This window comes from Mesoplodon mirus (genome assembly GCF_964341445.2).
Source record: "Mesoplodon mirus genome assembly, chromosome: 3".
Classification (NCBI taxonomy): domain Eukaryota; kingdom Metazoa; phylum Chordata; class Mammalia; order Artiodactyla; family Ziphiidae; genus Mesoplodon; species Mesoplodon mirus.
In genome coordinates, this window is record NC_138978.1 from 22,226,952 (window position 1) to 22,254,903 (window position 27,952).

Here is a 27,952-nt window from a genome sequence, read left to right on the forward strand (position 1 = left end):
CCGCTCCCGCGGGCGTCGAGGGCGTGGCGGCTAGGCGCTGGGCAGCGGCCACCTAGCAGACTGTACCCCGGCGGCCGCCCGCCGCCTCTCCCCAAGCGCGGCCCCTCGCGGCGCCCCGTCTCCTGTGTAGCCCGTCCGGCCGCCCCGGCCTCTCCTTGCCTGCCTGCCTGCCTGCGGCGGCCACGCGAGCAGGTGAGTCTCCCCTTCGCAGGGTGGGGCCGGCGCCCGCCTCTCCGAGCAGGCTCAGCACCCGGCCCTCGGGAGGATGGGGGGCACTGGGTGTGGCAAGTTAAAAAAAGAAACGGTCCGCAGGTGCCGGGAGGGGTGGGAGCTCCTGTGCCCGAGATCCCAGAGGTGCTGCGCCTTTGCCTTCCGGGTCCAGCCCCTCTGGCGTCCAGGCTCTTCTCAGACAGCTCTGGGGTCGTGTCTTGGAAAACAAAACCAAGAAAAATGTTCTCTCCCAACAGCTGTTTGACTTTTTGAAAAGCTGACAGAGCCAACGTGCTCCTGAAGGCAGAAGGGTGCAGTCCAGGGGCGACCAGAAGTTGGAAGCCCCTCCTTTTTTCTTGCTCTCCTTCCTCCGTGATGCGCGGGTAACGATCGCATTACCTATTCGATAACTTCTTGAAACTTGTCTGCTTCCATCTGCTGCCTGGACCAATAGAGCAGTAGTGGTCCGTTTTCAGGTTGCTTCGTCCCAGCTTCCGTGCAAAATCTGATCATCTCCTTCAGGGATTAGGAGTCTAGTGCAGGGAGCAGTTCAGATCCGTGTTGCAGATACAAACTAGGATTATTTAAAGTGATGTTTTAGTGCAGTGCTCAAAGCCAGAAGTATTCGCTCCTTCTTGTTGAAAGTTACCTAGCACACCACGTTTATTCAAACTTTTAATAGAAGTCTCTGCGTTTCATAGAAGTCTCAGATGTACAGTTTCATAAGCGATTGACTTATTTGTAGCTGTGATTACATAGGATTTAAAGTGATTAATTTTAAGACTGTTTCATTAGCTCTGATTCAAAATACTAAATTATAAAAACACACAATACTGAGACTCAGAATACAGATGTTTGTGTATCAACTAAGTTCGTGCTTTTTGGTGGGGATATTATATATTGGTTCTCTAGAAATGGATTTTTGATGCAGGAAGACAGTGAAAGGCCTGAAAACTCAGAGCCCCTTCTTTAGCCACGCTGTCAGCTTTATGTTTTACCAGGTTGGCAAAACTTTTCTTTCTTAGCATGGGAAGAGATTTCAGTGCTTTTCAGGAAAACAAGGTTTGTCCCACTATTGAATTGTAACGTCTGTAAAGCTTTTAAACGTGTTCATGTTAAGGATTACAAATGAGTACAAATTTTGTATGGTACTAGTGGATATGTTGGTTGAAAGACTTAGGCAAAACAGCATGAAAAATAGTGTGACTTGGAAATCTATTAGGCTGAAACCTGTGAAATAATGGGAGGTCTAAAGTTCAATACCGTTTGTTATTTAGACCCAAAGAACTACAGAAGGTGGAGGTCAGACAGTGGATCTCCACTTTTCCCCTAGAATGTAGAGGTTATAGTGAGAGGAAATGAATTACGTTCAGCGAAACAAATAGCATCAGTCTTTACATCTCTACTTCAATTATTCTTTAAAACCTGTTATTTTCATTTGTTCTGACAAATGTGAAAAGAGGGCATAGGTCATTGAAACATACAAAATTCAAAAATCTAATTTTCATCTTTACTGTTGCACCATTTTTTTTTTTCTTACCACAGCTACTAAAAAGTAGTAAGATTCTACCTAAAAGTAGTGAGTGGGGAGGAAGTGGGAGATAGAGGCTTGTAGGATAGCTATTCAGAACCCCCGCATTGACAATCCAGAGGGTTTTTTTAAAAAAAGGAATTTAGTCTAAATTTATAATTTAGACGTTTTAAAAAGGTATTTAGTAGTTCAACAGCATCTGTGAGTATTTTCCTCATTTTATGTTGAGAGGACAAATGTAATACAAAAAGCCAAGTGACTGTTCCAAGGTTATTCAGCAGGGCACTTGTAGAGCTGGAAATGAGATATTTTGTTTGCTTCCAGTATTGATCAATAGCATTTTGAGCCCATCAAAACATAATAAAGTGCATCTAGCTAAGGTATTTTAAATATGCACCAAGTTGAGAAGCATACTATTTTGAAAAATTATTATTTTTTTAATCCTGGAGGAGGAGGAGGAATTTACCTTTTCCTGATCAGAATTTAAAATGCAAAGTCAAAGCCATGTGCTTGACATTTTCTCCTGATGGATTACTTCTGTCACTAGGCTTGTAGCAGAGCAGAGGGTCATGCTACTTGGAGTTTTCCACTCATGTGATATTTCCCTGAAGAAACAATTTGCCGGAAGCCAGCCACAGCTACCGTCGTGCTGCAGATGATGCCAAACCCTGATTAGCACAGACCTTGGCTTACAGAAGCTGGTGGATATTGGTTCAGCCCTTTCCAATCAATATTTCCCCGAGTTAGTAAACTGAGGGACGGCTTAGTCTTGTAGGAGTTGCAGTGAGGCAGAGTTAGCAACAACTCCAGTAATATCAGCGTAGAGGCTGTGTACTCCTGTAAGTTTTTTTCTTTTCCTTAATAAAACCAAACGACTTCTTACGTACCAGCGGAGTTACCTTATAAGACGATTTCTTTACAGATGTGCTAGGATTGCCTTTTCCACTGGTTGACTCTGATCCTATCTCTCTGTTCAAATCTAGCTGCATTTATGATGTCAGAAAATTGTGAAATGGTTGATGATGTTGACTTAAGCTATATCCAAAAAAATCTCTTGGCAGGCCTTTAGCAAGAGAACCATCATATGAAAGACAACATCTCTCATACTGTGTGCACTGAATTACAACATAAAATTCTTTGAGGCCCTTAAAAAGTGCACCATGGCCTTTTCTCAGTTAGCTCTCTGTTTTTAAATCTTTAAATGATTTCGTACTGGAGCTATATTACTACTACCAGTGGTTGCTCTGGAGCTGATTTTATTGATAGATCTGCGACTGAACAGTTTTCTTGAAATGATACAAAGTGTTAGTTATTTTTGTATCCTTTTTGTTGCTTGGAATTAGATCATTTGGGTGTGCACTTTCTCATTTTGTTATTTTAGTATCAGTTCCACGGAAGGTTCTGATATTGTTGGGATCCTTTCGACCCAACAATACATTGACATAGATTGTGCCTATGTAAAAATAATTAGTTATTGACCACCAACTATATGCAAAGCATTATTCTGAGCACCCAGCATGTATTCTCTCATTTAATACTTCTAACATCGTTATTGGATAAGGATTATTATTATCACCCCCATTTTATAGTTGAGGAAATAGAAAGGGAGGCAAAGTAATTTACCTAACTTAGAATACAGGGGACAGAGTTTAAATCTAGAGGAGTCTGATTATGGAGCCTGAATCTTTCTGAGATATATTTAAATATTGTTCAAACTTGTTTGCAGTTACTATGGTATTTCATTCATCCATCCTTTTAAGCTGTATCAAATATACACTACTGTATAAGTGAAGAAAATATAGCAATACTATAAAGATTATTGAAATATCTTGGGACAAAAGGCAAATAATTTAACAATAATGTAAAAAAATTGAAGGGAAAATACCTATAAAGATATTATAGGGGATAACTGACAAAATGTGAAAATTGACTCTGATTTAGATAAAAGTATTATATCAATGTTAAAGTACTTGGTTTCGATAATTGAACTGCAGGTTGTATAAGAAAATGATCTTGTTCTTATACACTGAAGTATTTGGGAGTAAAGGGGGCATATCCTATCTCAGTCTCAATGGTTTGGGGGAAAATGTATATGTATAAAAATGAGAGAATGATTTTTAAAATAGGCAAAAAGGTAAGTAATTGTATACAGGAAAAGGGTACACAGGAATTCCTTGTACTATTCTTACAACTTTTGTTTGACATTATATCAAAAGAAAAAGTTACCCCAAAATGAAGGTAGAAAACAGGAAATGAAGGTGTAACATTCTAAGAATTTTTTTTTTTAAGTCAGGTGAAGGATCGTTTCTCGTGCTCTGATTTTTTTTTTTTTTAAGAGGTTGGAGGAAGGAACTTGAGACAAACAGAAAATCTTATCAAAAATAGCTTGACTTTCTCAAATTTCAAAATCTAGCCATTCAAAGCTCCCTAACTCTCCAGCCAGGCCAGGTGTTTTCCTCACCTCTTTTTTTTTTTTTTTTGCGGTACGCGGGCCTCTCACTGCTGCGGCCTCTCCCGTGGGGAGCACAGGCTCCGGACGCTGCATGGCTCACGGGCCCAGCCGCTCCGCGGCATGTTCCTCCCGGACTGGGGCACGAACCCGTGTCCCCTGCATCGGCAGGCAGACTCTCAACCACTGCGCCACCACGGAAGCCCCCTCCTCACCTCTTTTTAATGGGGAGGGGGAGGATAAAGACATTAGTGTCTCAGAGATAAGAGGTAAAGACAGCTCACTTTTAGTGATACTGAAAAGTTAAATTAGGTTGGTTATATCATTTCCCTGCCTAAAACCTTCAATGTCATGCTAATATTGACTAATTTTTATGTCAGAACTCTGTAACCCTACTTTCAAGGCAGCCTGGCCCAAACCTACCTTTCTCACTTTGTTTCGTGCCATCCCCACCAAACCTGGTCCACTCTGGCCACACCAAATCTCATGATCTTGTGCCTGCTCCTCTTTTTGTCTTCCCGCCTTTGTCCATGAACTGTTGGCTTCGCCTGGAATGCACCCCATTCTCTTCCTGCTGAAATTCTGTTCATCTTTTAAGTCTAACCATAACCTCCTTTGGGGAAGCTGTCTCTAATCTCATGCAGAATTAAATTTTCCTTTGTCTGTGCTGCCGTATCAGAGGGGTAAACACAATACTACCAGCTTGCGTTCAGTAATCCTTATAAAGCATATACTCTGAGCTAGAAACTGTGCCAGGGACTGGGGATTCAAAGGTACTCAAGCTCTGGTAGCTTAGGAGTGATTTGTAAACAAATAATCAGGTACATAACAGAGAAATGAACAAAGCTACGGACCCTACCTAACAATTTAGGCTTAAAGAAAAGATTACAATGAAAGTCACAGTGAGATACCATTTCCCCCCCGCCCAGCACGCCCCTGTCCAGATCAGAGATTTCCAGCACAATCATCTACTTAAAGGAATAAGTTTTAAACAGTTGTAGTACCAGATAGGTATATTCAAAGGAAAGCTAAAAATACAAGTCTAGAACTCAGGAGAGAGAGGTGGAGTTCAGTGTGCACAGGCAGGAAAGACCTGGGGGCAGATGAGAATCTTTTGGGATCTTGTCGGTTTTCAACGCATTATCGCCTCCAATGCCCAAGATTCTGCTCTTGCTTCCCCCTCAATTTCGGTGACATCTTTCCTCGCTTAAGAATTATTGAAGCGAGAGACTGTATTGATATACATGTGTTGTGTGTGTCAACCACAGGGAAGCAGGAAACAAAGTTGAGAAACACTGGTGGTGGAGTAGTTAAAATCCTTGGGCCTGGATAAAACCACCCAGGGAGAGTAAGATGAAGAAGAGGATGGGGTTGGAACCTCGAAGAGACGTTGTAAGGGGTGAGTAGGGAAAGAGGAGCCAGTGACAAGGGCAGCTGGGGAGGAAGGAGAGCCGGGAAAGACGGAGCCCGGGGAGGGCAGGGGCACAGAGACCTCCCAGAAGGAATGGGTGGGCGGTGGTCCCGAGCTGCAGAGACAGGCAGAGGCCTGGGGTTAGGACACCACGAAGAGGCTGTTGCTGTCCAATGGGGGCAGTTTTAGCTGGAAGGGGGTGGCAGGAGTCCTGCTGCCCTGAATTCAGGAGTGACTGGAGTTGAGGAGACTCCTCTTTCCAGGAAGCCGGTAGGAAAGGGGAAGCAGAGACAGAGGGAGGTAGATGGAGGGGCAGGCAGACTCCAAATGGAAGGTTTTCTTTTTCAAGATTGGACCGGGGTTGGGGTGGGGAATCTTGAAGAGGTATGTTTGCTGAAGAAGAGGAATGAATGGGTGGAGACGGAGAAATTAAAAGTATAGGAGCCAGTTAATGGAACAAGGTCCTTTAGGGGTATTATTGAAGAGAAGAAATTCTTGCTTTGGTGGGATCTCCTTGAGGATAGGAACCATGTTTGATTCATCTCATAGCTCCCTGTACCTGGCATGCAGTAGACACTCAGAAAATGTTTCTGAAAACAAGTAAAGATTTTACTTTTTAGAATTAGTCTTTCCTGATTGATATAGTGGAATAACGGGGAAAAATAATCACTATTTTTTCCCATAATTAACATTCTGTACTGTTTTCTATATAAGCAATATATTTGCAACTTCGTTTTCTTTGAAATAAAAGAGAAAATCACAAGGGGAATATTGAGGTAGTAATAATCATGCTCACTTAATTTTTCTGTGCCTGATAAGTATTACTTAAATTCCAGCATCTTGAAATGTGTTATGTTCAAGGCAGTCTGCTTGGTGGGTGTGGAGTGCAGTTCATCAGAAGAGACAAAAATGCACATAAACAGTCCTGTAAGAGACTCTGTTCATTATTTAACAGTGGGACACTATCAGCTCCATGCTTTAGGGTTAAAATTATTGATTTTTAAGCATTCAGAGAAAGGACATTTTAAAAATTGTCTTCTATGTCAGATTTTGCCCGTTGTAAATATTTCTGATATTAGCAAAGACCAACTTTGTATAGAACTTTTGGTTCTGTGTAACTTAGTTCTTCGAGAGTGTATTCGAAAAGAACAAATTGGTTAAAAAAGGTAAAGTCAGCTTATTGCAGACCATATTTTAGGGTGCAGATGGTGAGTGAATCAGTGTGGGTTTTATTCTGCTCTGCCAATTTCAGTGTTGTAGACCTAAATCCCAAACAAATATGTAAAGGCAGTTCTGGTTCACATTTTCCTTCCTACTGCTTGTAAACTGGTGTACATGTTGATAGTATCTCATTTTGTATGATCCCCCCAGCTCCATTTCACTAGAAAACTTGCAGCCTTTTTTTCGTAATATGTCATTGCCAGTGAAATATATTACATAAAGTATGCTAAGCAAATCAAATTAATATGTATAGAATTCATTTATGAGGACTGTAATGAGGTGATTTAAACTTTGATTGATCTTTCCTGAATAAAACTGCTTCATTTGATGAGTCGCTGTCTTGAGAATTAATTGGAGCGTTATTGGGCCTTCAAAGTCTTATCTCTGTTGTTTTCTTTTTTTTAACAGTAGATGCCTGGTAGACATCTTAGAACTTTAAGAACGGAAAAGACCTGCTTTTAGGGGATAATGCTGAGGGACACTATGAAATCTTGGAATGATAGCCAATCAGATCTCTGTAGCAGTGACCAAGAAGAGGAAGAAGAGATGATTTTTGGTGAAAATGAAGATGATTTGGAAGAAATGATGGATTTAAGTGATCTGCCTACCTCACTTTTTGCTTGCAGTGTCCATGAAGCTGTGTTTGAGGTGCCAGAGCAGAAGGTAGGCATGTACCCTGCCTTTCCCTGCCTTTGGTAGTGTGTTAAATGTGTGCGGGTTCGGGGAAACAGCATGTGGCTGCCCGTTTGCAAAGTTTATTACTGGTCCGTGACAGGTAGAGAAGTGTGCACCAAACTTTAGACATTGCTGGGGCATTTTTATTATGCTTTATGAGACTATCAGTCTGCAACAGATAGGAAATATTTAAAATCCAGTCCTTCCCCCACAGACATTTTGAGAAGTACTGGTTTCTAGTGAACTCTGAATCAAGTCCTGTTAAGTTCATCCATTTATTCATGCAGTCATTCATTTTTGGAGCCTGTGGTTAAAGAGAAGCTAAGTGATTTTTAGCCTGGCTTCCTATTACTTGGGAGTTAATTCACAAAAGAAGGAATTATTTTAAGCCTTTTTCTAGGGCTAATTACATAATTAGGACTATTTATGATTTCATTTTGACAGAGTTGTTAGTATTTCTTGTTTTACTTTCTACAACCTGGCCAGGGCAAAATGATTGAGTTTATTTTCTTAAAAGGTTACTCTTCTTTAGTTCATTCATTATTTAACTGGAAAAAGAGATTGTATGTGCGCTTTTAGTTCCGTCGTGACCTCACAAAAGCTTGTGGGTCTTAGTCATACAAAAGTAAAATATTTCTGCCACTGGTATGAATTTTGCGTGTTCTAAGACTTCGTTTAAAAATCCTATCACGATCCTTTTAATTTGCTATCTATGCCCTCTAAGTATTTTCCTTCCAGTGACTCTCATGGAGCAGAACTTGATATAGTTTGACTCAGTACATACTTGAGTGCTCCAGTGTGTAAGGCACTGTACCAATTGCTTCAGGGAATTTAAACAGCTTCTGCCACAGAGAGTTTACAGTCCTGCAGTGGAGATGATCAGTAATTTGATGTAAGATAGAATACTCGTGCCTTTAGAGACACTTGAAAGTACTGAGGTAACAGAGGAGTAGGATCACAGCCAGCTGGAATAAAAGATCTTACGGGGAGACGGCATTGCAGAGGAGCTGTGTGAGTTGGGTAGGAGTTTAGCAGGGAAGGGAAAGGCATTTCCAGCCAGAGGGAACAGAATGAGCGAAAGAGCTGAATCAGGAGAGCGTGGACCGCTTACTGCAGGGAGTAGTGAGCAGTTCTGTGTGGCTGGCTCTGAGGTGACATGTAGCCAAAGTCAAGAGCAATTGGGCTGGAAAGGTGAGTGTGAGGCATCCTGCAGACTCAAGGAGCTTGCCCTTCTGTGTTCAGTAGCCTCTGAGCAAAGGAGTGGCAGTCAGACTTACACATTGGGAAGGTCAGCCACAACCTGTGAAGGGCAGAGTGGTGGCAGGAGAGCCAAAGGCAGGGCCCGTTGGGGTGCGCTTGTGGAAACCAGCCTAGAGGTGCAGGAGACCTGGAAGGGGAGAGGGAGAGGGTGGCAGCCACCAGGTTTTTACCATTTGGGTTTGTTTACATTTACAAATGCTATTTTCTTTCCCAAGTTCAGTCACAGTGTAGACATTTTGAAATCATTCTTCCTAGTTTTCTAAATACGTTTTAAGAGCTCTAAATTTTCATGTAATAAATAATTACATTGACTTTGTTGTTTGTTGTTGTGAGAAACCACATGTATTACTAGTTTATCTTAAAATTTGTAAGAATTTTTCAAGAAACCTCACAATCTTATCTGTCCCAAGTTTTTCTTTTTTCACTATAGCCTAGGGATTTGTTTAACTTGCCAAAGTGATGAATTCTGGTTGGTTTTCAATTTTAAAACCATTTGAGGTTGTATCTAACCTAAATTTATATTGGAAATCGTATCACCAGAAATTCTAGCAGCAGTTCAGTGGACTTCACATTACATACAGTTCTTAACTCATAGTAAATTTTATATAAAAACCTTCATGATACTATCTGAAGCTGCAGAATATAAAATGTTTATATAATAAAATTATATATGGATCATTAATTGGATATAAAGTGTAAGGAGAATCAAATGTTTTCTTTATAGTTTGCTTCTCACTGTCAGTGTCTTATTTTGCTTTAGTTTCTTCTGGAATAACCTGTTTGTGCAGGTCATCCACATACTTGCAAAAAACAAAGCAAAACAAAAACCACTTCTGATGGATTATGGGCAAAATAATTCTGATTGCAATTAAATGCTTTATTTTCAAAAGAATTTTAGTTTTTTCTCCAGGTTTGAAAAGGTTTTTGTCTTGATAATTTTATAATTGTTGGAATGAGCTTTGACCCTCTTCTGAATGGTAGACTGAGTAACACAGGTGCCATTGTCATGTGAAGGTGAATCTTCGTTTTAGATCGCTGGATTTGGGCTCTACATTTTCATCGGTTTTTCTTGAAAATTGCATGAGGTGGAGGAGGAAAAGTAAAGAATATAGTAAACTGTAAGAAAAATAAACCGAGGAAAAGGCTTATCTCGTGATTTCTGTTTCAGCAGCAGCATGGTTGCTAGTTTTTATACATGTGCTCAGCTAATCAGTGGCTCCATCTGGAGCACTGCAGGTTTAGTAGCTAATTTTTCTGTAACAGATTGGAATTTGTTCCAGTGTGATTTTATTAACTTGACATTTTTAACCCCAATTTTCCCTTTCTTAAAATAACGAAAAATTGCGCAGCCTTCTGGTTTGAACATGAGAGGTCTTCAAAATGCAATTTACGTTTTTATGATGGGAGAAACTGGAGTGATTCTCCTTTCTGATTTAGGTCTGTGTGTCTGAGGGGACTCAGTAAATGTTGATGCGAAGCAGCATTCCAGATAGGACTGACTTTATAAAGAAATGCATGTGGCTTTTGGATTAGTCTCTTCGCAAAGCACTACCCTTCGCACATGAAACTGTTTCCACTGACCTACTCACCATACGACATTTGATTTATTTTTCTAATGACGATGGCTGGGGTATATTAAGATATCTCTTCTTGGTCTCCTGGTCCTGCTTTTTGATCAGTGACACTTAGCATCTAATACAGTTCCCAGTACGCGGCAACACCTGTTAAATGTTTGTTGAATGAATGGATTATGTAAGATGTTTATGGAGGATTAGTGATACAGAGCTGTGGTAGAGAAACAGACTTATAAGCTGGGTGAGGTTAAGTAGTATGTAGAAGATTGAATCTGAAATTGTGATTTAAGATACACTGGCGCAAATTCTTCTGTGGTCTGTATAATCATATTCATAATATAATCTTTCTGTCGAGCATTTGGTTTCTATACCCTCCATTTAAAGAAGAATAGAAAATATTACTCAAGAAAAATAAATGATATCTGGAAGTTAACTGAAATACCCTGAGTCTCTGGTTTTTAGACCTAATCAATTGTTGAGTGTTCTAATACAACCTTCAATCCAGGAGAAATAAATCTTTTGAGGAAAGTGATTTGTTTTAAATTTGAGAATTGAAAAAGGGGATTCAAAGGAAGAATGTTAAAGTGAACTGTATTTTTAACAGTGCCTGGAACATAATATGGTTTCAGTAAATATTTGTTCAGTTGAATCTGTAGTGCCATTCTGGCCAAGAATTAGTAAAAATTTAGTTAACTTCAAGGCTAGATTAAACACTACGGAATCATAGAAGTTTAGAGCTGGAAGAAATCCTAGCCAAGTCTCATACAGTAGTTTCAGAGTAACAGAGTGATTGAGCTTGCTTTAGAATCCATTTTTCAGTTATACACTGAAAACTACAAAACATTGCTGAAAGAAATTAAAGACAACACAAATAAATGGAAAGATATTCATATCCATGGACTGGAATACTTATTATTGTTAAGATGTCAGTACTGCCTAAACCGGTCTATGGATTTGGTGCAGTCCCTATCAAAATCCCAAAGATGTTTCCTTCAGAAATAGAAAAACTCATCCTAAAATTCATAGACTCTCAAGAGACCCCCAAATAACCAAAACAATTTTGAAAAAGAACAAAGTTGGAGGACTCACACTTGCTGATTTTAAAACTTAATACAAAGCTGTAGTAATCAAAGCAGTGTGGTACTTACTTGTCAATTATATCTCAATTAAAAAAAAAACAGTATGGTACTAGTATAAAGATAGACATATTAACCAATTGAATAGAACAGAGAGTCCAGAAATGAATCCTTGCATATATGGTCAAATGATTTTCAGCAAGGATACCAAGACCATTCAACGGGGAAAGGACAGTCTTTTCAACAAATAATGCTGGGAAAACTGGATATCCACATGCAAAAGAATGAAGTTGGACCCTTACCTTACACCATATACAAAAATTAATCCCAAATAGATCAAAGATCTAAATGTAAGAGCTACAACTATAAACTCTTAGAAGGAAACCTAGAGAGAAAGCTTCTTGACATTGGATTTGGCATTAATTTCTCAGATATGACACCAAAAGCACAGACAACAATAGAAAAAATAGATAAATCGGACTTTATCAGAATTTAAAACCTGTGCAGAGAATATTTTCAAATTGTATATCTGATAAGGGATTAATCCCCAGAATGTATAAAGAACTCCTAAAATTCAACAACAAAAACCAAATGGGGTATATACAACTAATTGAAAAATGGGCAAAAGATTTGAATAGACATTTCTCCAAAGATGTATAAATGGCCAATAAGTACATGAAAAGATGCTCAACATCATGAATAATTAGGGAAATACAAATCAAATTCACAGTGAGATACTTCACACCCATTATTGACAAGGATATGGAGAAATTGGAACCTTTTGTGCATTGCTGGCGGGAACATAAAATGGTATAACTGCTGTGGAAAATGGTATGGCAGTTCTTCAAAGAATTAAGCATAGAATTACCATATGATCCAGTGATTTTGCTTCTGGGTATATACACAAAAGAAAGCAGGGACTCCAACAGATATTTGTACACCAATGTTCACAGCAGCATTATTCACAATAGGCAAAAAGTGGAAACAACTCAAATGTCTATCAACGGATAAGTTAATAAAGAAAATGCAGTGTATACATACAATGGACTATTTTCCAGACTGAAAAATGAGTGAAATTCTGATACTGTGGATGAACCTTGAAAGACATTATGCTAAGTGAAATAAGCCAGACACAAGAGGATAAATATTGTATGATTCTACTTATATGAGACAGAAAGTAGAATGGTGGTTGCCATGGGCTGTGAGAAGTGGGGAATTGGGAGTTACAGCTTAATGGGTACAGAGTTTCAATTTGGGATGATGAAAAGTTCTGGAGATGGATAGTGGTTATGTACAGCAGTGTGAATATACTTAATGCCACTGAATTGTACACTTAAAAATGGTTAAAATGGTAAATTTTGTGTTTTGTATATTTTACCACACAAAAAAATGCAATCCCCCCTTTTTCTTGACTTTATCATTCTTTGTAATATGCTTTTATACATATATAATATATATAAAATATGTACATATGTGTGTGTGCTATGTATGTATGTATGTATGGGCACCTCTTTTGCCCCACTTTGCATGCTTTCGGCCCACGTTTTCACTCCAGCTGTTGTGAGAGTACTCACCTGTGTGCAGGTGTAAGCTCACAGCAGCTGGCCTCCGTGGCACTGTGGGTATCTTGCTCTTTGTTCCAGTGTTTCTCTGCTGACTGTGCACAGACGCTCTTCCGTATGGATGCAGGTGCAGCCGTAGCAGTGTGAGGGAGTTAATTAACATCTCACAGGGCAGTCCTTGACCAGTGGGGGGCTGAAGCCAGTGAATACGTCCCTTCTCCTCTACTCTGCAGCCACCGGTTCCTTGGCTTCTGGCTCCTCAGAGTGCTCCTGGCAGGATCAAGCCCCAGTTGCTCACAGAGGTGACCAGCTTGGTAAGACAACCTGGACAGAAGGAGGACGGGCTTTCCCTTCTTCCCTGTTCCCACCTTGTCACATGAGGTCACTTCCCAAAACAAGCTCCTTGTGTGTGCCCTTGCCTTGGCCTCTGCTTTCACAAGGAGCCCAGGGAAGACACAGGTGAATAACTTCCAAGTTTGGTTATTCCTCCTGTGTAAAGGCACTGTCTCGGGCTCTCAAAAAAGGGGCAATTTTTAGCTTGTGCAAAAAGGATAAGGACTAATATAAAGAAAAACCACGTGCCCACCCAATTTAGCAAATAAAATTTTACTAATAAATTGAACTCCTTTTGTCTTCTCCCAGAGATAAGCGTTATCCTGAACTCCATGTTTATCATTTCCCATGCAATTTTAACTTTTTATTAAGTTTAACCATATGAAATTGGTGTATCTGTAGGCCAAAATGGTCAAATACAGGTTTCCCCCTTTCTCCAAAAGTAGAGTGTTTCTACAAAACCTTTTGTAAGCTGAAATGGTATAAAATGAAGAAGCAATTCCTTAGGACACATCTTACCAAAGGATGCACAGAATAAATCGAGGTAAAGCACAGATGCTCACAGACACAGTTCAAAGCTAAGGTGGCTTGAGATGCTGAGGTGCTAAGGATAGTTCCCCGGGAAGGAGCTTGGTGGTGCCACTCTCACTGCTTGCGGTGCGCACTGCCTCTATAACAGCTGCTGCAAAACATGCTGAATGCGATTTTCGCCTTTTTTTTTTGTAAAAGGGAAACACCCTCTTTGGATTTCTTTCAGTTAGTGAAAACAGGTCTTTTGTAAAAGCAAAGCAGCATAAAGCAGACTTTCAAAAAGTGTTGGATACCTGTATTGGCATTTCTTCTGGTTCAACCTAATACTGTGTGTATGTATGTATACTATTTTTAAATTTTGCTCTATTTGCAGTTGACATGATTGTCTATTTAGAAAGGAATCTACATAAAAACTCTTAGAACTAATAAGTGAGTTTAAGAAGGTTGTAGGATACAGGGTCAATATACAATATCAGCTACATGTCTCTATACTAGCAGTAAACATTTGGAAATTGAAACTTAAAAAACATTACAGTAGCACCATGAAATACTTAAAGATACATCCAACAAAATATGTGCAGGATCTGTATGATGAAAACTGTAACACTAATGGAATACATAGAATTTTACATTATTTAAAAATTTCTATAAATGGCATAATTATATGTTTTTTTCTCCATGTTATATTTGTAAGATTTTTTTTTTTAATACCATGCCTCTCCCTTTTGACCTGCAAAGTTCTGTGCTTTTTTTAAATTAATTAATTAATTAATTTTTGGCTGCATTGGGTCTTCGTTGCCGTGCACGGGCTCTCTCTAGCTGTGGTGAGCAGGGGCTACTCTTCGTGGCGGTACACGGGCTTCTCAATGCGGTGGCTTCTCTTGTTGCGGAGCACGGGCTCTAGGCGCACGGGCTTCAGTCGTTGTGGCTCGCGAGCTCTAGAGCGCAGGCTCAGTAGTTGTGGCGCACGGGCTTAGTTGCTCCATGGCATGCGGGATCTTCCCGGACCAGGGATCAAACCCATGTCCCCTGCATTGGCAGGTGGATTCTTAACCACTGCGCCACCAGGGAAGTCCCCTATATTTGTAAGATTAATCCATGTTGAGATATGTGTTCAGTGTCCCTTGCTGTATACTGTCCTGTTTTACAAATATACCATTCTTTATTTACCCATTCTAATGTTGGACATTTAGGTTATTTTTGAGATGTTGTTACTGCAACAGTGATGTTGTAAATGTTCTGTATGTGTCCTGTATATGTGAGGGTGAGAGTGGGGGGGTCTCCTCGGGGTATATAAACAGGAATGATGTTGCTGGCTTGTCAGGTTGCACGTTTTCACCGTCTTAGTGGAGACTGTCAGATAGTCTCTAAAGTTGTACCTGTTTGCATTCCTACCAGCCATGTAGAAGAGTTCCCATTGTTCCATAGCATCACCAATACTTTATACTTTCAGAATTGAAAATTTTTGCCAGTCTGGTAGTTAACATTTTTATTCCTTTTTAACACACTTTTGCATAAACTGTAGATAAATGCTTCTCAAATTTATCGCTTAGTGAAGGACCAGGTTTTTCCTCCAAACTGTCACAGATTTGTAAAATGCAATAAGAATGTCACAGCAGTGTAAACTTGCTAAAATGTTCCTAGATCCTTTCTCTCAATTTCTATACCAAACCTTGTTGTGGACCAGTAGCGAAGTTCATGGACTAGCGCTGGGTCCTCAGACCACTGCATCGTACATATGACATTTAGGAAGTTACAAATATAAGATTTTGAAATGAAGAAGCTGTCTTCAATTATATTTGTAGCTTCCATTGTAAATACTTTGTCTCAAAAACAAGCGTTAAAAAGGGTCTTAGATCATTTAGTTAGGTATCCTAATTTTCGGCCATATTAAGAGATCACTGAATAGTCAGGTTAGCTGTCGTGTTCTTAGAGACAATTGGTTTACAGACTCCACATTCGATCTTGATTTGTGTATTCAATAAGTGTTTATTAAGCATTGTGCCGGCCACAGTTAAAGTTCTGGGGAGACAGTGGTGAACACAATGACTCCAGCCCTGATGGAACATTAAGGAGATAAATATATTTAACATGCAAACAAGTGAATCAGAAGTTCAGATGATAACAAGTATTGCTGTGAAGAAAATAAAATAGTGGAGGGGTAGAGAGTGACTTCATGGGTAACAGTTTTTAACTAGAGTGGTTGGGAAAGGCCTGTCTGAAGAAGTGACGTTTGAAGTCACCAAATAATGAGAAAGAACCAGTATAATATTTAATACTTCCTATAATTTAATTGAGATTTATCCTAACATAATTTTTAAATTATTTATTTATTTATTTAGACTGCTCTGGGTCTTAGTTGCGGCACGCGGGATCTTTGTTGCAGCATGCAGGCTTCTTAGTTGCGGCATGTGGACTTCTTAGTTGCGGCATGGGGGATCTAGTTCCCCGACCAGGGATCAAACCCGGGACCCCTGCATTAGCAGTACAGAGTTTTACCCACTGGACCACCAGGGAAGTCCCCTAACATAATTTAAATAACTTTTCTCTCGTGTCTATATAGTTGAAACGCCTTATAATTTTTTTTTATCTTTCTCAAAACAAATAACGCATTGAAGCTTTTTTTTCCCAGTAATCTCAATTTCATTTGGAAAAGATCTGCAGGTCCCCAAATCAAGGTAGGATTTAGGGTCCTTGGATTCTAAGAAACATCTAGATTACCCATGTATATGTGTTCCTAATCTCTCCAAAGCAGGGTGCTCCCATGGGGGAGGGCGGGATAATTCAGGAGTGAGCGAACTCGGAATAGGCACGTGTGTCGCCTCTATACTGCCTGGCACAGAGCCCAGCTTTTGAGCCTTGCTGTGCATTAAATATGTGATGAATAATAAACTGGGAAGATTATCTACAAGGTCAGGGTACCAACACTCGCCAGCGTTTACGTTGAGCCCTCCTAAATTAATTTCAGTAACCATGTCTTTTCTGTTTGTTTTATTTTCTTATCTGATTTACATTTCTATTTTTATAAGTTTTATAGGGCATATTATATTGGGATAGCACAACATGTCCATAATATGTGTGTGTATGGGTATGTGTGTATGTATATAAATTTAAAAGTAGATAAATAAATAAAGTATATTGGCAGTGCATATTGAAATGCTTCTACTGGTTTGGGTGTACAAAGGACTTTTTTCCCCAAACCATTTTAAGAGTAAGTTGTCAGCAATGGTGGCCATCACCCACAATTTTTTAATTTGTATTTGCTACAAACAAGGGCATTCTAAGAGAAAAAACAAAATTCAGGAAATTAACATTGATACATTACATTGTTCTGATTCTCCGACCCCACTCAAATTTGCCAGTGGTTCCAGTAATGTCCTTTATAACAACAACAACAAAAATCCAGTCCCTTATCACGCAGTACATTCAGTTGTCAGGTCTCTTTAGTCTCTTTCAGTCTGAAACAATTCCCAGTCCTCCCTGCCTTTCAGGATGCTCACAGTCTAGGAGACTGCAGGCTGGTCGTTTTGTAGCCCGTCTCTCAGTTTGGGTTTGGCTGATGTTTCTTCAGGGTCAGAGTCAGGTTGTGCACCTTTGGCAGGAACATCACAGAAGCGATGCTGTCCTCTTCTCACATCCATCTTTAATTTGTCCTATTACCGATGAAATTCACTTTGAGCCCTTGATTAAGACAGTGTCTCCCAGGTTTCTGCACTGTCAAATTATTCTTTTTTTCCTTGTAATTGATAAGTACTTTGTGGGAGTTACTATGAAAGTAAATATCCTGTATCCCCATCAAGTTTTAAACATATTTACTCATATCAGCAAGATTCATGGTTTCCTATTTCATTCATTGGTTATAATCTGTTACTGTCACGATTTTATGCTCACTTCCATCCCAGGTTTGGCCAGCACTTGCCCCTTCCAGGTGGTCTCTGTGTCTTTTGACATGTGCCCATCACTCTTCGGGTACCTCTTTAAACTTTCTAGCATAACAAACTGTTCCAGAATTATCTTGTACTCTCCCTGCCCCAGCGCTGGCATCAACCATTCCTCTAAGGAGCCCTGATTCCTTTCAATGGAGAACAGTCATATTTAGGAACCGAGATAGGAGTTAGCTGTGTGTGCCGGGTGCTCTCGGTGTCTCACTGTTCCTAGGCCTCTGGCACAGAGGTGGGAACTATGTGCGTATGAACATATTTGCATACATACCTGTGTTTACACATATACTTCCAACTCCAGTCCAACAGTAAAGAATTGTTGCTAGTTTTCTCCCTTTTCAAATCTGTAACTCCTTTCTCTGACAGAAAACTAGCTTCCATTATCTTATTATAGTTACTTATTCAATCACTCCTTCTGTATCATCTTAAATTAAATCATCACCCACCCCCTTTCCCATGTGGACACCCACCTGTGTTCGAGCACCCCATGCCAGGTCCCACCCTGCACCCAGACCCACCACAGGAAAGTCCCCTTCACCCCACCTGGGTTCTGATACTCCTGCGGGTGCCCTCCTTACCCTGCTCGGGATCCAGTGCCCTGTGCTGCCCTCCTACAGACACATCCCTACCCACTTGGGCTCCGAGCTCCAGGCTGGATTGCCTTCCTGAGCAGGTCCCCTCCTCAGCCTTCTCACGCCATCAGCCTGCCCCTTTGCTGGATACCTTCCCTCTTGCCCTGCTCTGGGCAGTCTTCCCGCATGGACATCCTCCTCACCCCGCTGAGTTTCAGCACCCTTTGTTGGGCCACCCCTATGTAGGCACACTGTCCTCATCCTTGTTGGGCTCCCGCACCCCATGCTGGGCCTGCCTCTCTCCCCGGTGTCTGCCCCCCTTAACCCACCTGTATCTGACACCCTGCTCCAGGCCACTGAGGCTCCCTGCTCCCCATCAGCATGGACACCCCAGCCTTACTTGGCTACACCTGAAGGCTTCTGAACCGAATGTTCAGCAAGAGGAAGGATGCCTTATTCTTTTTAAAGGAACAAATAATAACACCTTCTTCTCAGACTTGTTTCTGACATTCTTTCAAGTTTACACATCTTTGGAAAGATGGGTCCCTAACTTGAAAAATCACCTTCATTCTCTAATGTCCATGAAGAAAACACCACTGGAAAGGAAATGAACGTCTACCCTGGAATAAATCACACAATCAATATTGTTCCTTGTTTTAGCCTCAATATCTAAGATAGTACCTGGCCTTATTGAATGTGTGAGTGGATGAACAGTGAGGAAGAATTTATCAAGACACGTACACACAAAGATCTAGATGGAGACCAAAGAAACAGAACAGAGCTCAAGTTACTGCCAATCCTTAAGCACATGGACAAGCCCGAGAATGAAATGTTTCTTGGTCTTTGTACGTAACTGACCTTGACGAAGAGGAATCATGTCTTGCTCCTCCACGTTTTCATGCATACCATGATAGCTTCATATCAGCCATTTCCATTTGTTTTAAGTGGCTTTTCATTCTGTGCAAGCTTGGCGCCATGAATACATACATAGTAAGCAACTCCAAGGCCATCACCAAACAGTTGACTTTACGAAATAGAAAACAAAACAAAAAGACAAAATTAATAAGGAAGATTAAAAGCCACTGGCATGGAAATCGTGTATTTTTTTCAGTATGTACAATTCAATTCATCACTACAATAAAAAAAAAAAAAAACTTGCTCTCCTCTCCCTCAGTTCAAGTCAAAGTTCATAGCAGAGTAATGCAGAGTCCTCAGTGTCATAACAGAGAAGCAGTGTCCTCTGCTTCAAAGGGTCAGGGTCATAGGTCAAGTTCAGAAGAATCCTGGGAAGATGGACACTGACTCTTATTAATCAGTGGTTCACTGTATCACCCACTGCAACGGAGTCTCCTGGGAGGGCATGTCTCCTAGGTGACTGCTCCATCAGCTCGACGCATCTGAATTACACTAAAGGACTGTCAGGAAGGGCAGGTTTTAATTTTCCACTGGCGACCTCCGTGGTACCTGCTATCTCGTTCATACTGTCATCGCTGTGTATTTACCTCCTTCCTGGGGAATCCACATCACACAGTAGAACAGCTATTTTTGTGACCACAGAATGGCAAATGGATTATTGCAACAGCTCTACCTATTTCTGTTAATTATAGTGATAATACTCCCTATGTATTGTTCTAAGACCTTTAAATGTTCTCTCTTTCTATCACCAATAACCCAATGAAGTGAGTACTTTTACTATCCTCAGTTAATGGTTAAGGAAACTGTGGGCACAGCAAAAGTGAGTAACTCGCCCAAGGTCACACAGATGTATAATGGAGCCAGGAGTTAAACGCAGACAGCCAAGCTCCAGAGTTCTGTGCTCAGAAGACAAGTGGCTGGTAGAAGCCATAAGACCTTGCTGAAGTGTCCAGGCTGTGAATTCCTCCTTAGGTCTTCCTTTTGTGGTCTCATGTTTGAAGAAGTGAAGAGTCTCTGTTACTGGATGCAAAAAGGAGTGTTTTACCCATGCTAAAGGCCAATGAGCAGAGAGCCTCTGGTCCTCAGAAATGGATGGTGTGTACTCATGTCCCCCTCGTAAATGCAGAGGTGGGTTTTGTACTTGTTCATCAAAGCCAGTGCTCAGTCACTGAAGTCACAGGAAAGATACCACCACGTGGACGACATTGTCCCTGACTGGGCCATTGGACCATCTACAGGCTGGCACATGCAGTTCTCTCTACTCCAATAGAAGCCTGAGGCTGGATGGGAAGTTCAAGCTGAACCTGAACTTCCCTGAAATTTATTTGAAATTTAAGAAACATCTAAACAATTCATGAGACAAGGAAGAATCATAATAGAAATTAGACTAAAGTATTTAGAATCAAATGATAGTGAAAATAATATATATTAAAACTTGTGGGAACAGCTAAAATAATACTTAGAAATGTATATTTTTAAAATGCTTATATTAAAAATGAGAAAAGTTGAAAAACTAATGGAGTAAGCATCCATCTTAAGGTGATAGAAAAAAACTCAAAAGAATCAAGAGCAGTAATTAATGAAAAGGGAATAAACATACATGGAGAGAGCCAGTAGTGTCAGAAAGGCGATTCCCCAAGGAGAAAGAATTACATGTCTCCACTTATATGGGTCTTTAATTTCTTTCAACTATGTCTTATAGTTTTCAGTGCACAGGGGAAAAGATAATCATTTCAACAACGGGTGCTGGAACAAAGGGATAGCCATATGGGATAAAAAATGAACTTTGACCCTTGTCTCACATACAGAAATTAACTTGAAGTGGATCATAGACCTAAACCTAAGAACTAAAGCTATAAAACGTCTACAAGAAAGTATAGGAGAAAATCTTAGTGACCTTGGGTATGGCTGAGATTTCCTAAATATGACACAAAAAGCACAAAGGTTTTCTGTGGGTTTTTAAAGTTATTTATTGTCTTTATTTTTTATACTTATGTGCGTTTATACTTGATACATTTTTTAACATCTTTATTGGAGTATAATTGCTTTACAGTGGTGTGTTAGTTTCTGCTTTATAACAAAGTGAATCAGCTATACATATACATATATCCCCATATCTCTTCCCTCTCGTGTCTCCCTCCCTCCCACCTTCCTCATCCCACCCCTCTAGGTGGTCACAAAGCACTGAGCTGATCTCCCTGAAAAAGCACAAAGGATTTTTTTAAGTCAACACATGGAGTCAACACCTCATCCAAAAAACAAAAACAAAAAAACAAAAAAAACTTGCTTTTCACAGGATACTCTTTCAAAATGAAAAAGGAAAGCAAGGACAATATTTGAAAGACATAGACTTTCCAAAGGGTTTCTATATAGAATACATAAAAGAACTCTTACAACTTAATAAGAAAGAGAGCCCAAGTTAAAAGTGGGAAAAGATTTGAACAGACACTTTGACCCAAGAAGTTATAGAGATGGCAAATAAACTTAGGAAAAGATGCTCAATATCAGTAGTCATTAGGGAAGTGTGAATTAAAACTACAGTGAGATAATACTGTGTCCCAGTACAATGGCTGAAGTTAAAAAGACTGACCATACCAAACGTTGGTGAGAATGTGGAGCAGCTAGAACTCTTATACATTGTTGGTGTAAATGTAAAATTGTACAATCACTTTGAAAATCAGTTTCTGAAAAGTTGATCATATACTTGTCATACAATTCAGCCATTTCACTCTTAGGTATTTACCCAAAAGAAATAAAATTATATATCTACCCAAAAGCTGTACATGAATGTTCATAGCAGCCTTATACCTAATAGTTCAAAACTAGAAACAGCCCAAATGCCCATCAGCAGGTACATGGGTAAACATCCTTACAGTGGAATTCTACTTGACAATAAGAAGGACCACAAAAGAGAACCCAGTAATATGAATCTCAAAATGATTATGCTCAGGGAAAAAACCTGGACCTCCCCCCACCACACACCAAAAATACGTTTATACAAAATGCTAAAAAATACAGTCTAATCTAGAGTGATAGAAAAAGAGATGGTGGTTACTGGAGTGAGGGGGGGCACCTCATACACATCTATTTTATGTCAAGTAAGGACTTAAACATGAAAGGTAAAACCATAAAACTTTGAGAAGACAAGCCGGGAGAACATCATTGTGATCTCAGAGTGCGGAAGGATTTCTCAAGACACAACACAAAAGGAAAAAGTGGATACATTTAGTAAAGTTCAAATTTTAATATTTATGGTACCTATAATTGACAAAGAATTAGTATGTCTGTAGAACTCCCATGACTCAATAAAAAAAGACAACCCAATAGAAAAAATGGACAAAAGATGTGAACAGATACATCACATTAAGAGGAGCCCCAAATGGCCAATAAACATGAAAAGAGGTTCAACCTCTTTATTATTCAGAGAAATGTGAATTATAACCAAAATTAGAGCCCATTTCATATTCCCTACTTCACATTGGTAAAAATTTAAAGGTCTTTATCAAATGTTGGCATAGATATGATGCAACCAGAACACACATTCACTCTTAGAGAGTAAACTGATATAAGCTCTTTGGAAAACTATTTGGCAACATCTACTAAAGTTAAAGATGTGCCAGTGCTAAGGCCCAGGGATTGCACTTCAGAGAAACTCATGCATATGGTACCAAGAATGTTCATAGCAGCACTGTAGTAGCAAAAACTGGAGGCAGTTCAGATTCCAGCAGCACTAGAGGAGTTGTGGTATGGCTCTACGATGGAATACTATACGATCATGAAAAGGATGGCTCACAGTTACACGCAGCAACAAGGAAGAATCTTAGGAACAAAAAGCAAGTTACCGAGGAATGTGCAAAATGACTCAATATTTAGGGAGCCATATAAATGATGTAAAACTATAAAGAAAAACAAGGGAAAGATAAGCACAAAATTCCAGAAAATGGTTACTTTGAAGCTGGAAAGGAATAGGATGGGGGTAGAAACTCTGGCACACTGTGGACTTCAAAATGATAGTAATGTTTTTGTTCTATAATTGGGAATGTTTTTTATTATTTTTATACCTTATGTTTATTTTATAGTACTTTACATATGATTTTATAATATGAATCTACACTATATTTAATAAGGTTATTTTTAGAATAAGTGCAAACTGCAGAATTCAGCATATGACTAACAGGATACCTGTTCTTACATACCTACAAGAAAAAAATGCTTTTTGGGGGAAAAAGACAAATTATAATGAGTTCTATCCCATTAATTATGTTTAATGACTTAAATTTCCTCTTGGTAAAGGTTTTTCATTTCTCCCCCCGCCCCCATTCTCTCTGCCTGTCTGCCCCTCAATTTGTAGGAGAGATTTGAAGCGCTTTTCACCATCTATGATGACCAAGTTACGTTTCAGCTGTTTAAAAGCTTTAGAAGAGTCCGAATAAATTTCAGCAAACCTGAAGCAGCAGCACGGGCTCGAATAGAACTCCACGAGACAGACTTCAATGGGAAGAAGCTGAAGCTGTATTTCGCACAGGTACTTCATGGTGCAGAGGGCAGTGTTCTCTAAACTTGTTTTCCTCCATCCAGAAATACTGTCAGTTCTCCATTTTCTCTATTATTATGCCAGAGGTCTTTGATATGAACAATCCCCAAGGAGAAAAATATTTTTTCCTTTATTTTACAGATATATACATTTATTTGTTAAGCATATTTGCCGTCCTAACTTTGTTTTGCTTAAACATGAAAAGAGTTTCAACCTCTTTTTTTTTTAATTCAGTTTAAGGAATTCATTTTTCTGGCAGCTCTTCTCACCTGAGGTTGAGAAGGTTAAGCCCTAACACCTTAAAGTCAGTGAATTAACTTTTCTCCTGTGCATCTAGAATGGCACTCGTGCTAGGACATCCTTGGAAGAAGTGAGAAAGTAGTCTCTGGAATCATTTCCGTGTGCTGTGATTCATATGAGGCACCCCTTTGAAAATGGCTCCCAGCCCAAGGGGTGAGCAGGGAGGAGGCACGGCACATACAGAAAGACTGTTTTAGACTTTGGAATTGAAAAGGATCCTGTGGGTTGCCAAGAATTGGCTATGCTTATTATTCTAATCCTACATTGATAGGACTCTGAGAAGCCAATTTCTTCTCGGAAGAATTAGTGAAATAAAGGCATTAGATGATGTGTTAAGGGCACTGTTTTATTTTCAACGCAGAATTTTTTCCCTTGGTCTTAGCTTTCAAAAAAAAAAATTAAGGGGTTTGTCATCTCATACTCCAAATGAAACCCGTGTTTGGACTTTCCTTGGTGGAATTGATGGAGATGGTATAACCTAATCTCTTCTAAAACTGGGATTCAGTGCTTAGTACCATTCATTGTTCATTCATCTCTTCACTAATTTATTTTTCTATTCAACTAATATTTATTGAGCACATAATGCTCTGTGCTGTGCACTGGGTGTTCAGTGGTGAACCAGACAGGCACAGACGCTGACCCAGCCACTGGGAGATGTACTGGTAAAGAGAAATTTTTAAGTTTTAAATATTTTCTCCCAAGAGATGTTCTCCCAAGAGATGTTACAGTTAATGTAAAGATGAAAGTGAAAAAAAATAGTCCAGTCAAATTTTGAACATCTCCCTCCCCGCAGGTACAGATGTCCAGCGAAACACAGGACAAATCGTATTTGCTGCCCCCCCAGCCGGTCAAACAGTTCCTCATCTCCCCTCCTGCGTCACCTCCAGTGGGGTGGAAGCAGGGGGAAGACGCGATGCCTGTTATAAATTATGATTTACTCTGTGCTGTTTCCAAATTGGGACCAGGTAACAAACTTCTGTCTCTCCTGTTTTTTTCCCAAGAAACTTTTGTATTAAAGGCTGTATTCAGCAATTTGTGTTCTAGCCAATGAGTAACAGCATGATCAGCATGGAGGATAAAGTCACACAGACCTGGGTCCAAATTCTAGCATTTGCTAACTTTGCGATCTTGAGCAAGTTACTTAGCTTCAATTTTCTGAGCCTCTGTTTTTTCATCTAAAATCTAAAATAGGGATCATAATAGCTACCTTCCAACATGTTTATAAGGATTACATGATATATATGTAATAATTAATCTAACTGCGGTTTTTACCGCTATAAATTCTAGTATATAACAGGTCGTTAGTGAATATTAGTGGCCATCAAAATAGCAGACAGACGTCACATTGACTAGTGTATCAGGGACCTGTTGGTGATACCATATCATCCCTTCCAGATTCTTCTCCTGTATTTATTTTTCATTTCTTCTTTTCCTTCTCTTTTATTTCTCTCTCTCTCTCATCCCTTTAAAACAATATAAGAAATCGGTGCCATTGTTGTTCATACAAGTTGTCCACCTAAAATAATGTTATGTCTTTTATAGGGGATACAAAAGGCATCTTGAGGGGACGTGGCTAGTTGTTGTTTTGAGACATCAGAGCTGTATCTTGGATCTCTGAGGTCCTATAATAATGAGATTGCCGATGCTGCCTGGAACCTTACAGGTGTCTACCAAGGAAAAACCAGAAACTGTTATGAAATTAAGCAGATGTACTTGTGTTATTCATAGAACAGTAATTAGCACTTACATTTTAACCCCCAAGACCTCAGTACTTCGTATTAGCTAATGTCGTAAAATGCCAAAACTTTTTAAGAACCTTAAAGCATCAATTCTCTAATGCCAAGACAAGATGAAGTTCTCTGAAATAGGATTTAAAGATTGAAAAACCAATAATGAGCAATGAAAATATGAGTAGAGCAAGAAGTTTCAAGGGACAGAACCCTTCCTTTGCTGTTTACCTCCACAGGAGAGAAATACGAACTTCACGCGGGAACCGAGTCGACCCCGAGCGTGGTGGTTCACGTCTGTGAAAGTGAAACTGAAGAGGAAGAGGAAACAAAAAATCCCAGACAGAAAATCACCCAGACAAGGCGCCCTGAACCTCTGACTGCAGCGCTGAGCAAGCCCCGGGCCTTCGGCTGCACACTGTGAGGCTTTGGTTGTGGGGCGAGGCTGCTGCCACCTGGGCTGGGGTGGTGGGGACATGCCTGCCCGTGACCGCTGCTCAGCGGAGGTGAGGACAGGAGGGAGCAGAGCGCCTGCCTTGGGGACAGGCGAGTACTTGGGAGTACAGAGTAGCAGCCGGGTTTACCTGTTCAAAACTTTAACTGTTGCTCTGAGCAGCACGTTAAATTAAAGGATTGGCCCCCAACATGTGGCAACTCTTGACCATTTTTAACAATAGCAAATTAGGAGAATGGCTCCCTCCAGCAACGTTGATTTCCCTGCTTCCGTATAGCATGGGGTACCGCAAAATGAAAACTCCAGTCACTGAGTGCAGTACCATTTTTAAGAACTTAAAAATAGTCTTTCAATTTTAATAATGTAGTGCGGGTTTTTTTTGTAATGGTCTATTGGCTTCCAACTAACCTATTGGTCAAAGGTTAATTGCTCTTCAATATACGTGGAATTTTTTGCACAGAAAGAAACCTGACATAGAGAATAATTCGTAGAAAATCATTTTTCTCAAGTGTTTTTTCCTTAACTTTGGGGAAGAAATGCCCAATTCCCTTTGACTGTCAGAATCAAGGGACCCAAATCTATGTGCACATTGTTCTCATCCCGAGAGTGACGCACAGACCCCAGTTCCTGATGTGCCATCCCTCCTGGACACAGAGCTGTTGCTTTGGAAGGCAGGACGTATCCCTTGTGAGCTTGATGACCGTGACCTCAGGCGGCCACTGCACTCTACCATTTGTGACCACGTCCTGGCCTGTAGCTCGGACTGTCTTCAACCACCAGTTGAGTTTTTCTTATGCATATTTGTGTGTCATCATTCATAGGCTTTGAATTAGAAAAGGTCATGATAAGATTTTCCATTTTTAAATTGTCCATTTAAACATTTTTCAGTTTGATTTGAAAGAAAAGTCACACACATTCTTTTTCTGTGAATTAGGGAAAGATGGGGCAAACGGAGATCGTTTTGTTAATTGGACTTTCTTTTGGGTGAAATTTTTTTACCCTGGCTTCCAGTTGGCATTTTCCCCTAAAACAAAACTAAGAATGCTTTGCTTCAGGTCAAGTGGCTCTGCTGATTCTCTGCTCACTCCGAGGTTTTCTTTGTATGGCAAGTGTCTGGGGTTCCTTGGTGTGTCTGTGCAGGGATGTGTGAGTTTGGACTAATAAACCAATATGGCTGCCACTACAAAGAAAGAAAAATGCAGAAATTCAGACTGTGCTGTCTATACATTTTTGGTAATGTGTTTCTGTGGTCTAGATGTTCTTATTATGGTAGAATTTATTTCTAAGGACATAAACTTTATTGCAAAAAAAAAAGTTTTCTATATTTTCCTTGCCCTCAAATACTCTGAGATGATCAACTCTTCTATTTGTATATATCCACCACTGGTAAGCCTCAATGTAAGTTCAGTTGAAACTTGTGATTCTGTAAGTAGTTTATTAAACTCATTATTTGGCAGTTTAACTGGCAGACACTTAATAAATTTACTTTGCAGTTCTAAATTCAGCATTTTGTCACTTTTTAATCTTATCTGGGTGTACTAACTTATCATTGCAGGACGGACCCTAAGTCAGGAAATGTATGTATTTTCAACATTTGGGATTTTTTTTTTTTTTTTTTTTTTTTTTTTTTTGCGGTACGCGGGCCTCTCACTGTTGTGGCCTCTTCCGTTGCGGAG

The 27,952-nt window shown here is 39.9% G+C and overlaps 1 protein-coding gene across 2 annotated transcripts; it reads left to right on the forward strand.

Annotated features, from left to right (window-relative positions):
* The first annotated feature begins 101 nt into the window (after positions 1 to 101).
* Positions 102 to 27,780, forward strand: RCAN3 (RCAN family member 3). 2 transcript variants are annotated; one of them, XM_082615844.1, is made up of 5 exons: positions 102 to 192; positions 7,231 to 7,485; positions 23,613 to 23,786; positions 24,889 to 25,060; positions 26,062 to 27,780. In XM_082615844.1, exons 2-5 carry the CDS (start codon positions 7,291 to 7,293, stop codon positions 26,244 to 26,246), a joined length of 726 nt encoding a protein of 241 aa, XP_082471970.1. In that variant the 5' UTR covers positions 102 to 192; positions 7,231 to 7,290; the 3' UTR covers positions 26,247 to 27,780. The 2 variants fall into 2 exon arrangements, with proteins under 2 accessions (XP_082471970.1, XP_082471971.1); XM_082615845.1 differs by having other exon boundaries at positions 103 to 192; positions 7,234 to 7,485.
* Positions 27,781 to 27,952: the final 172 nt, after the last annotated feature.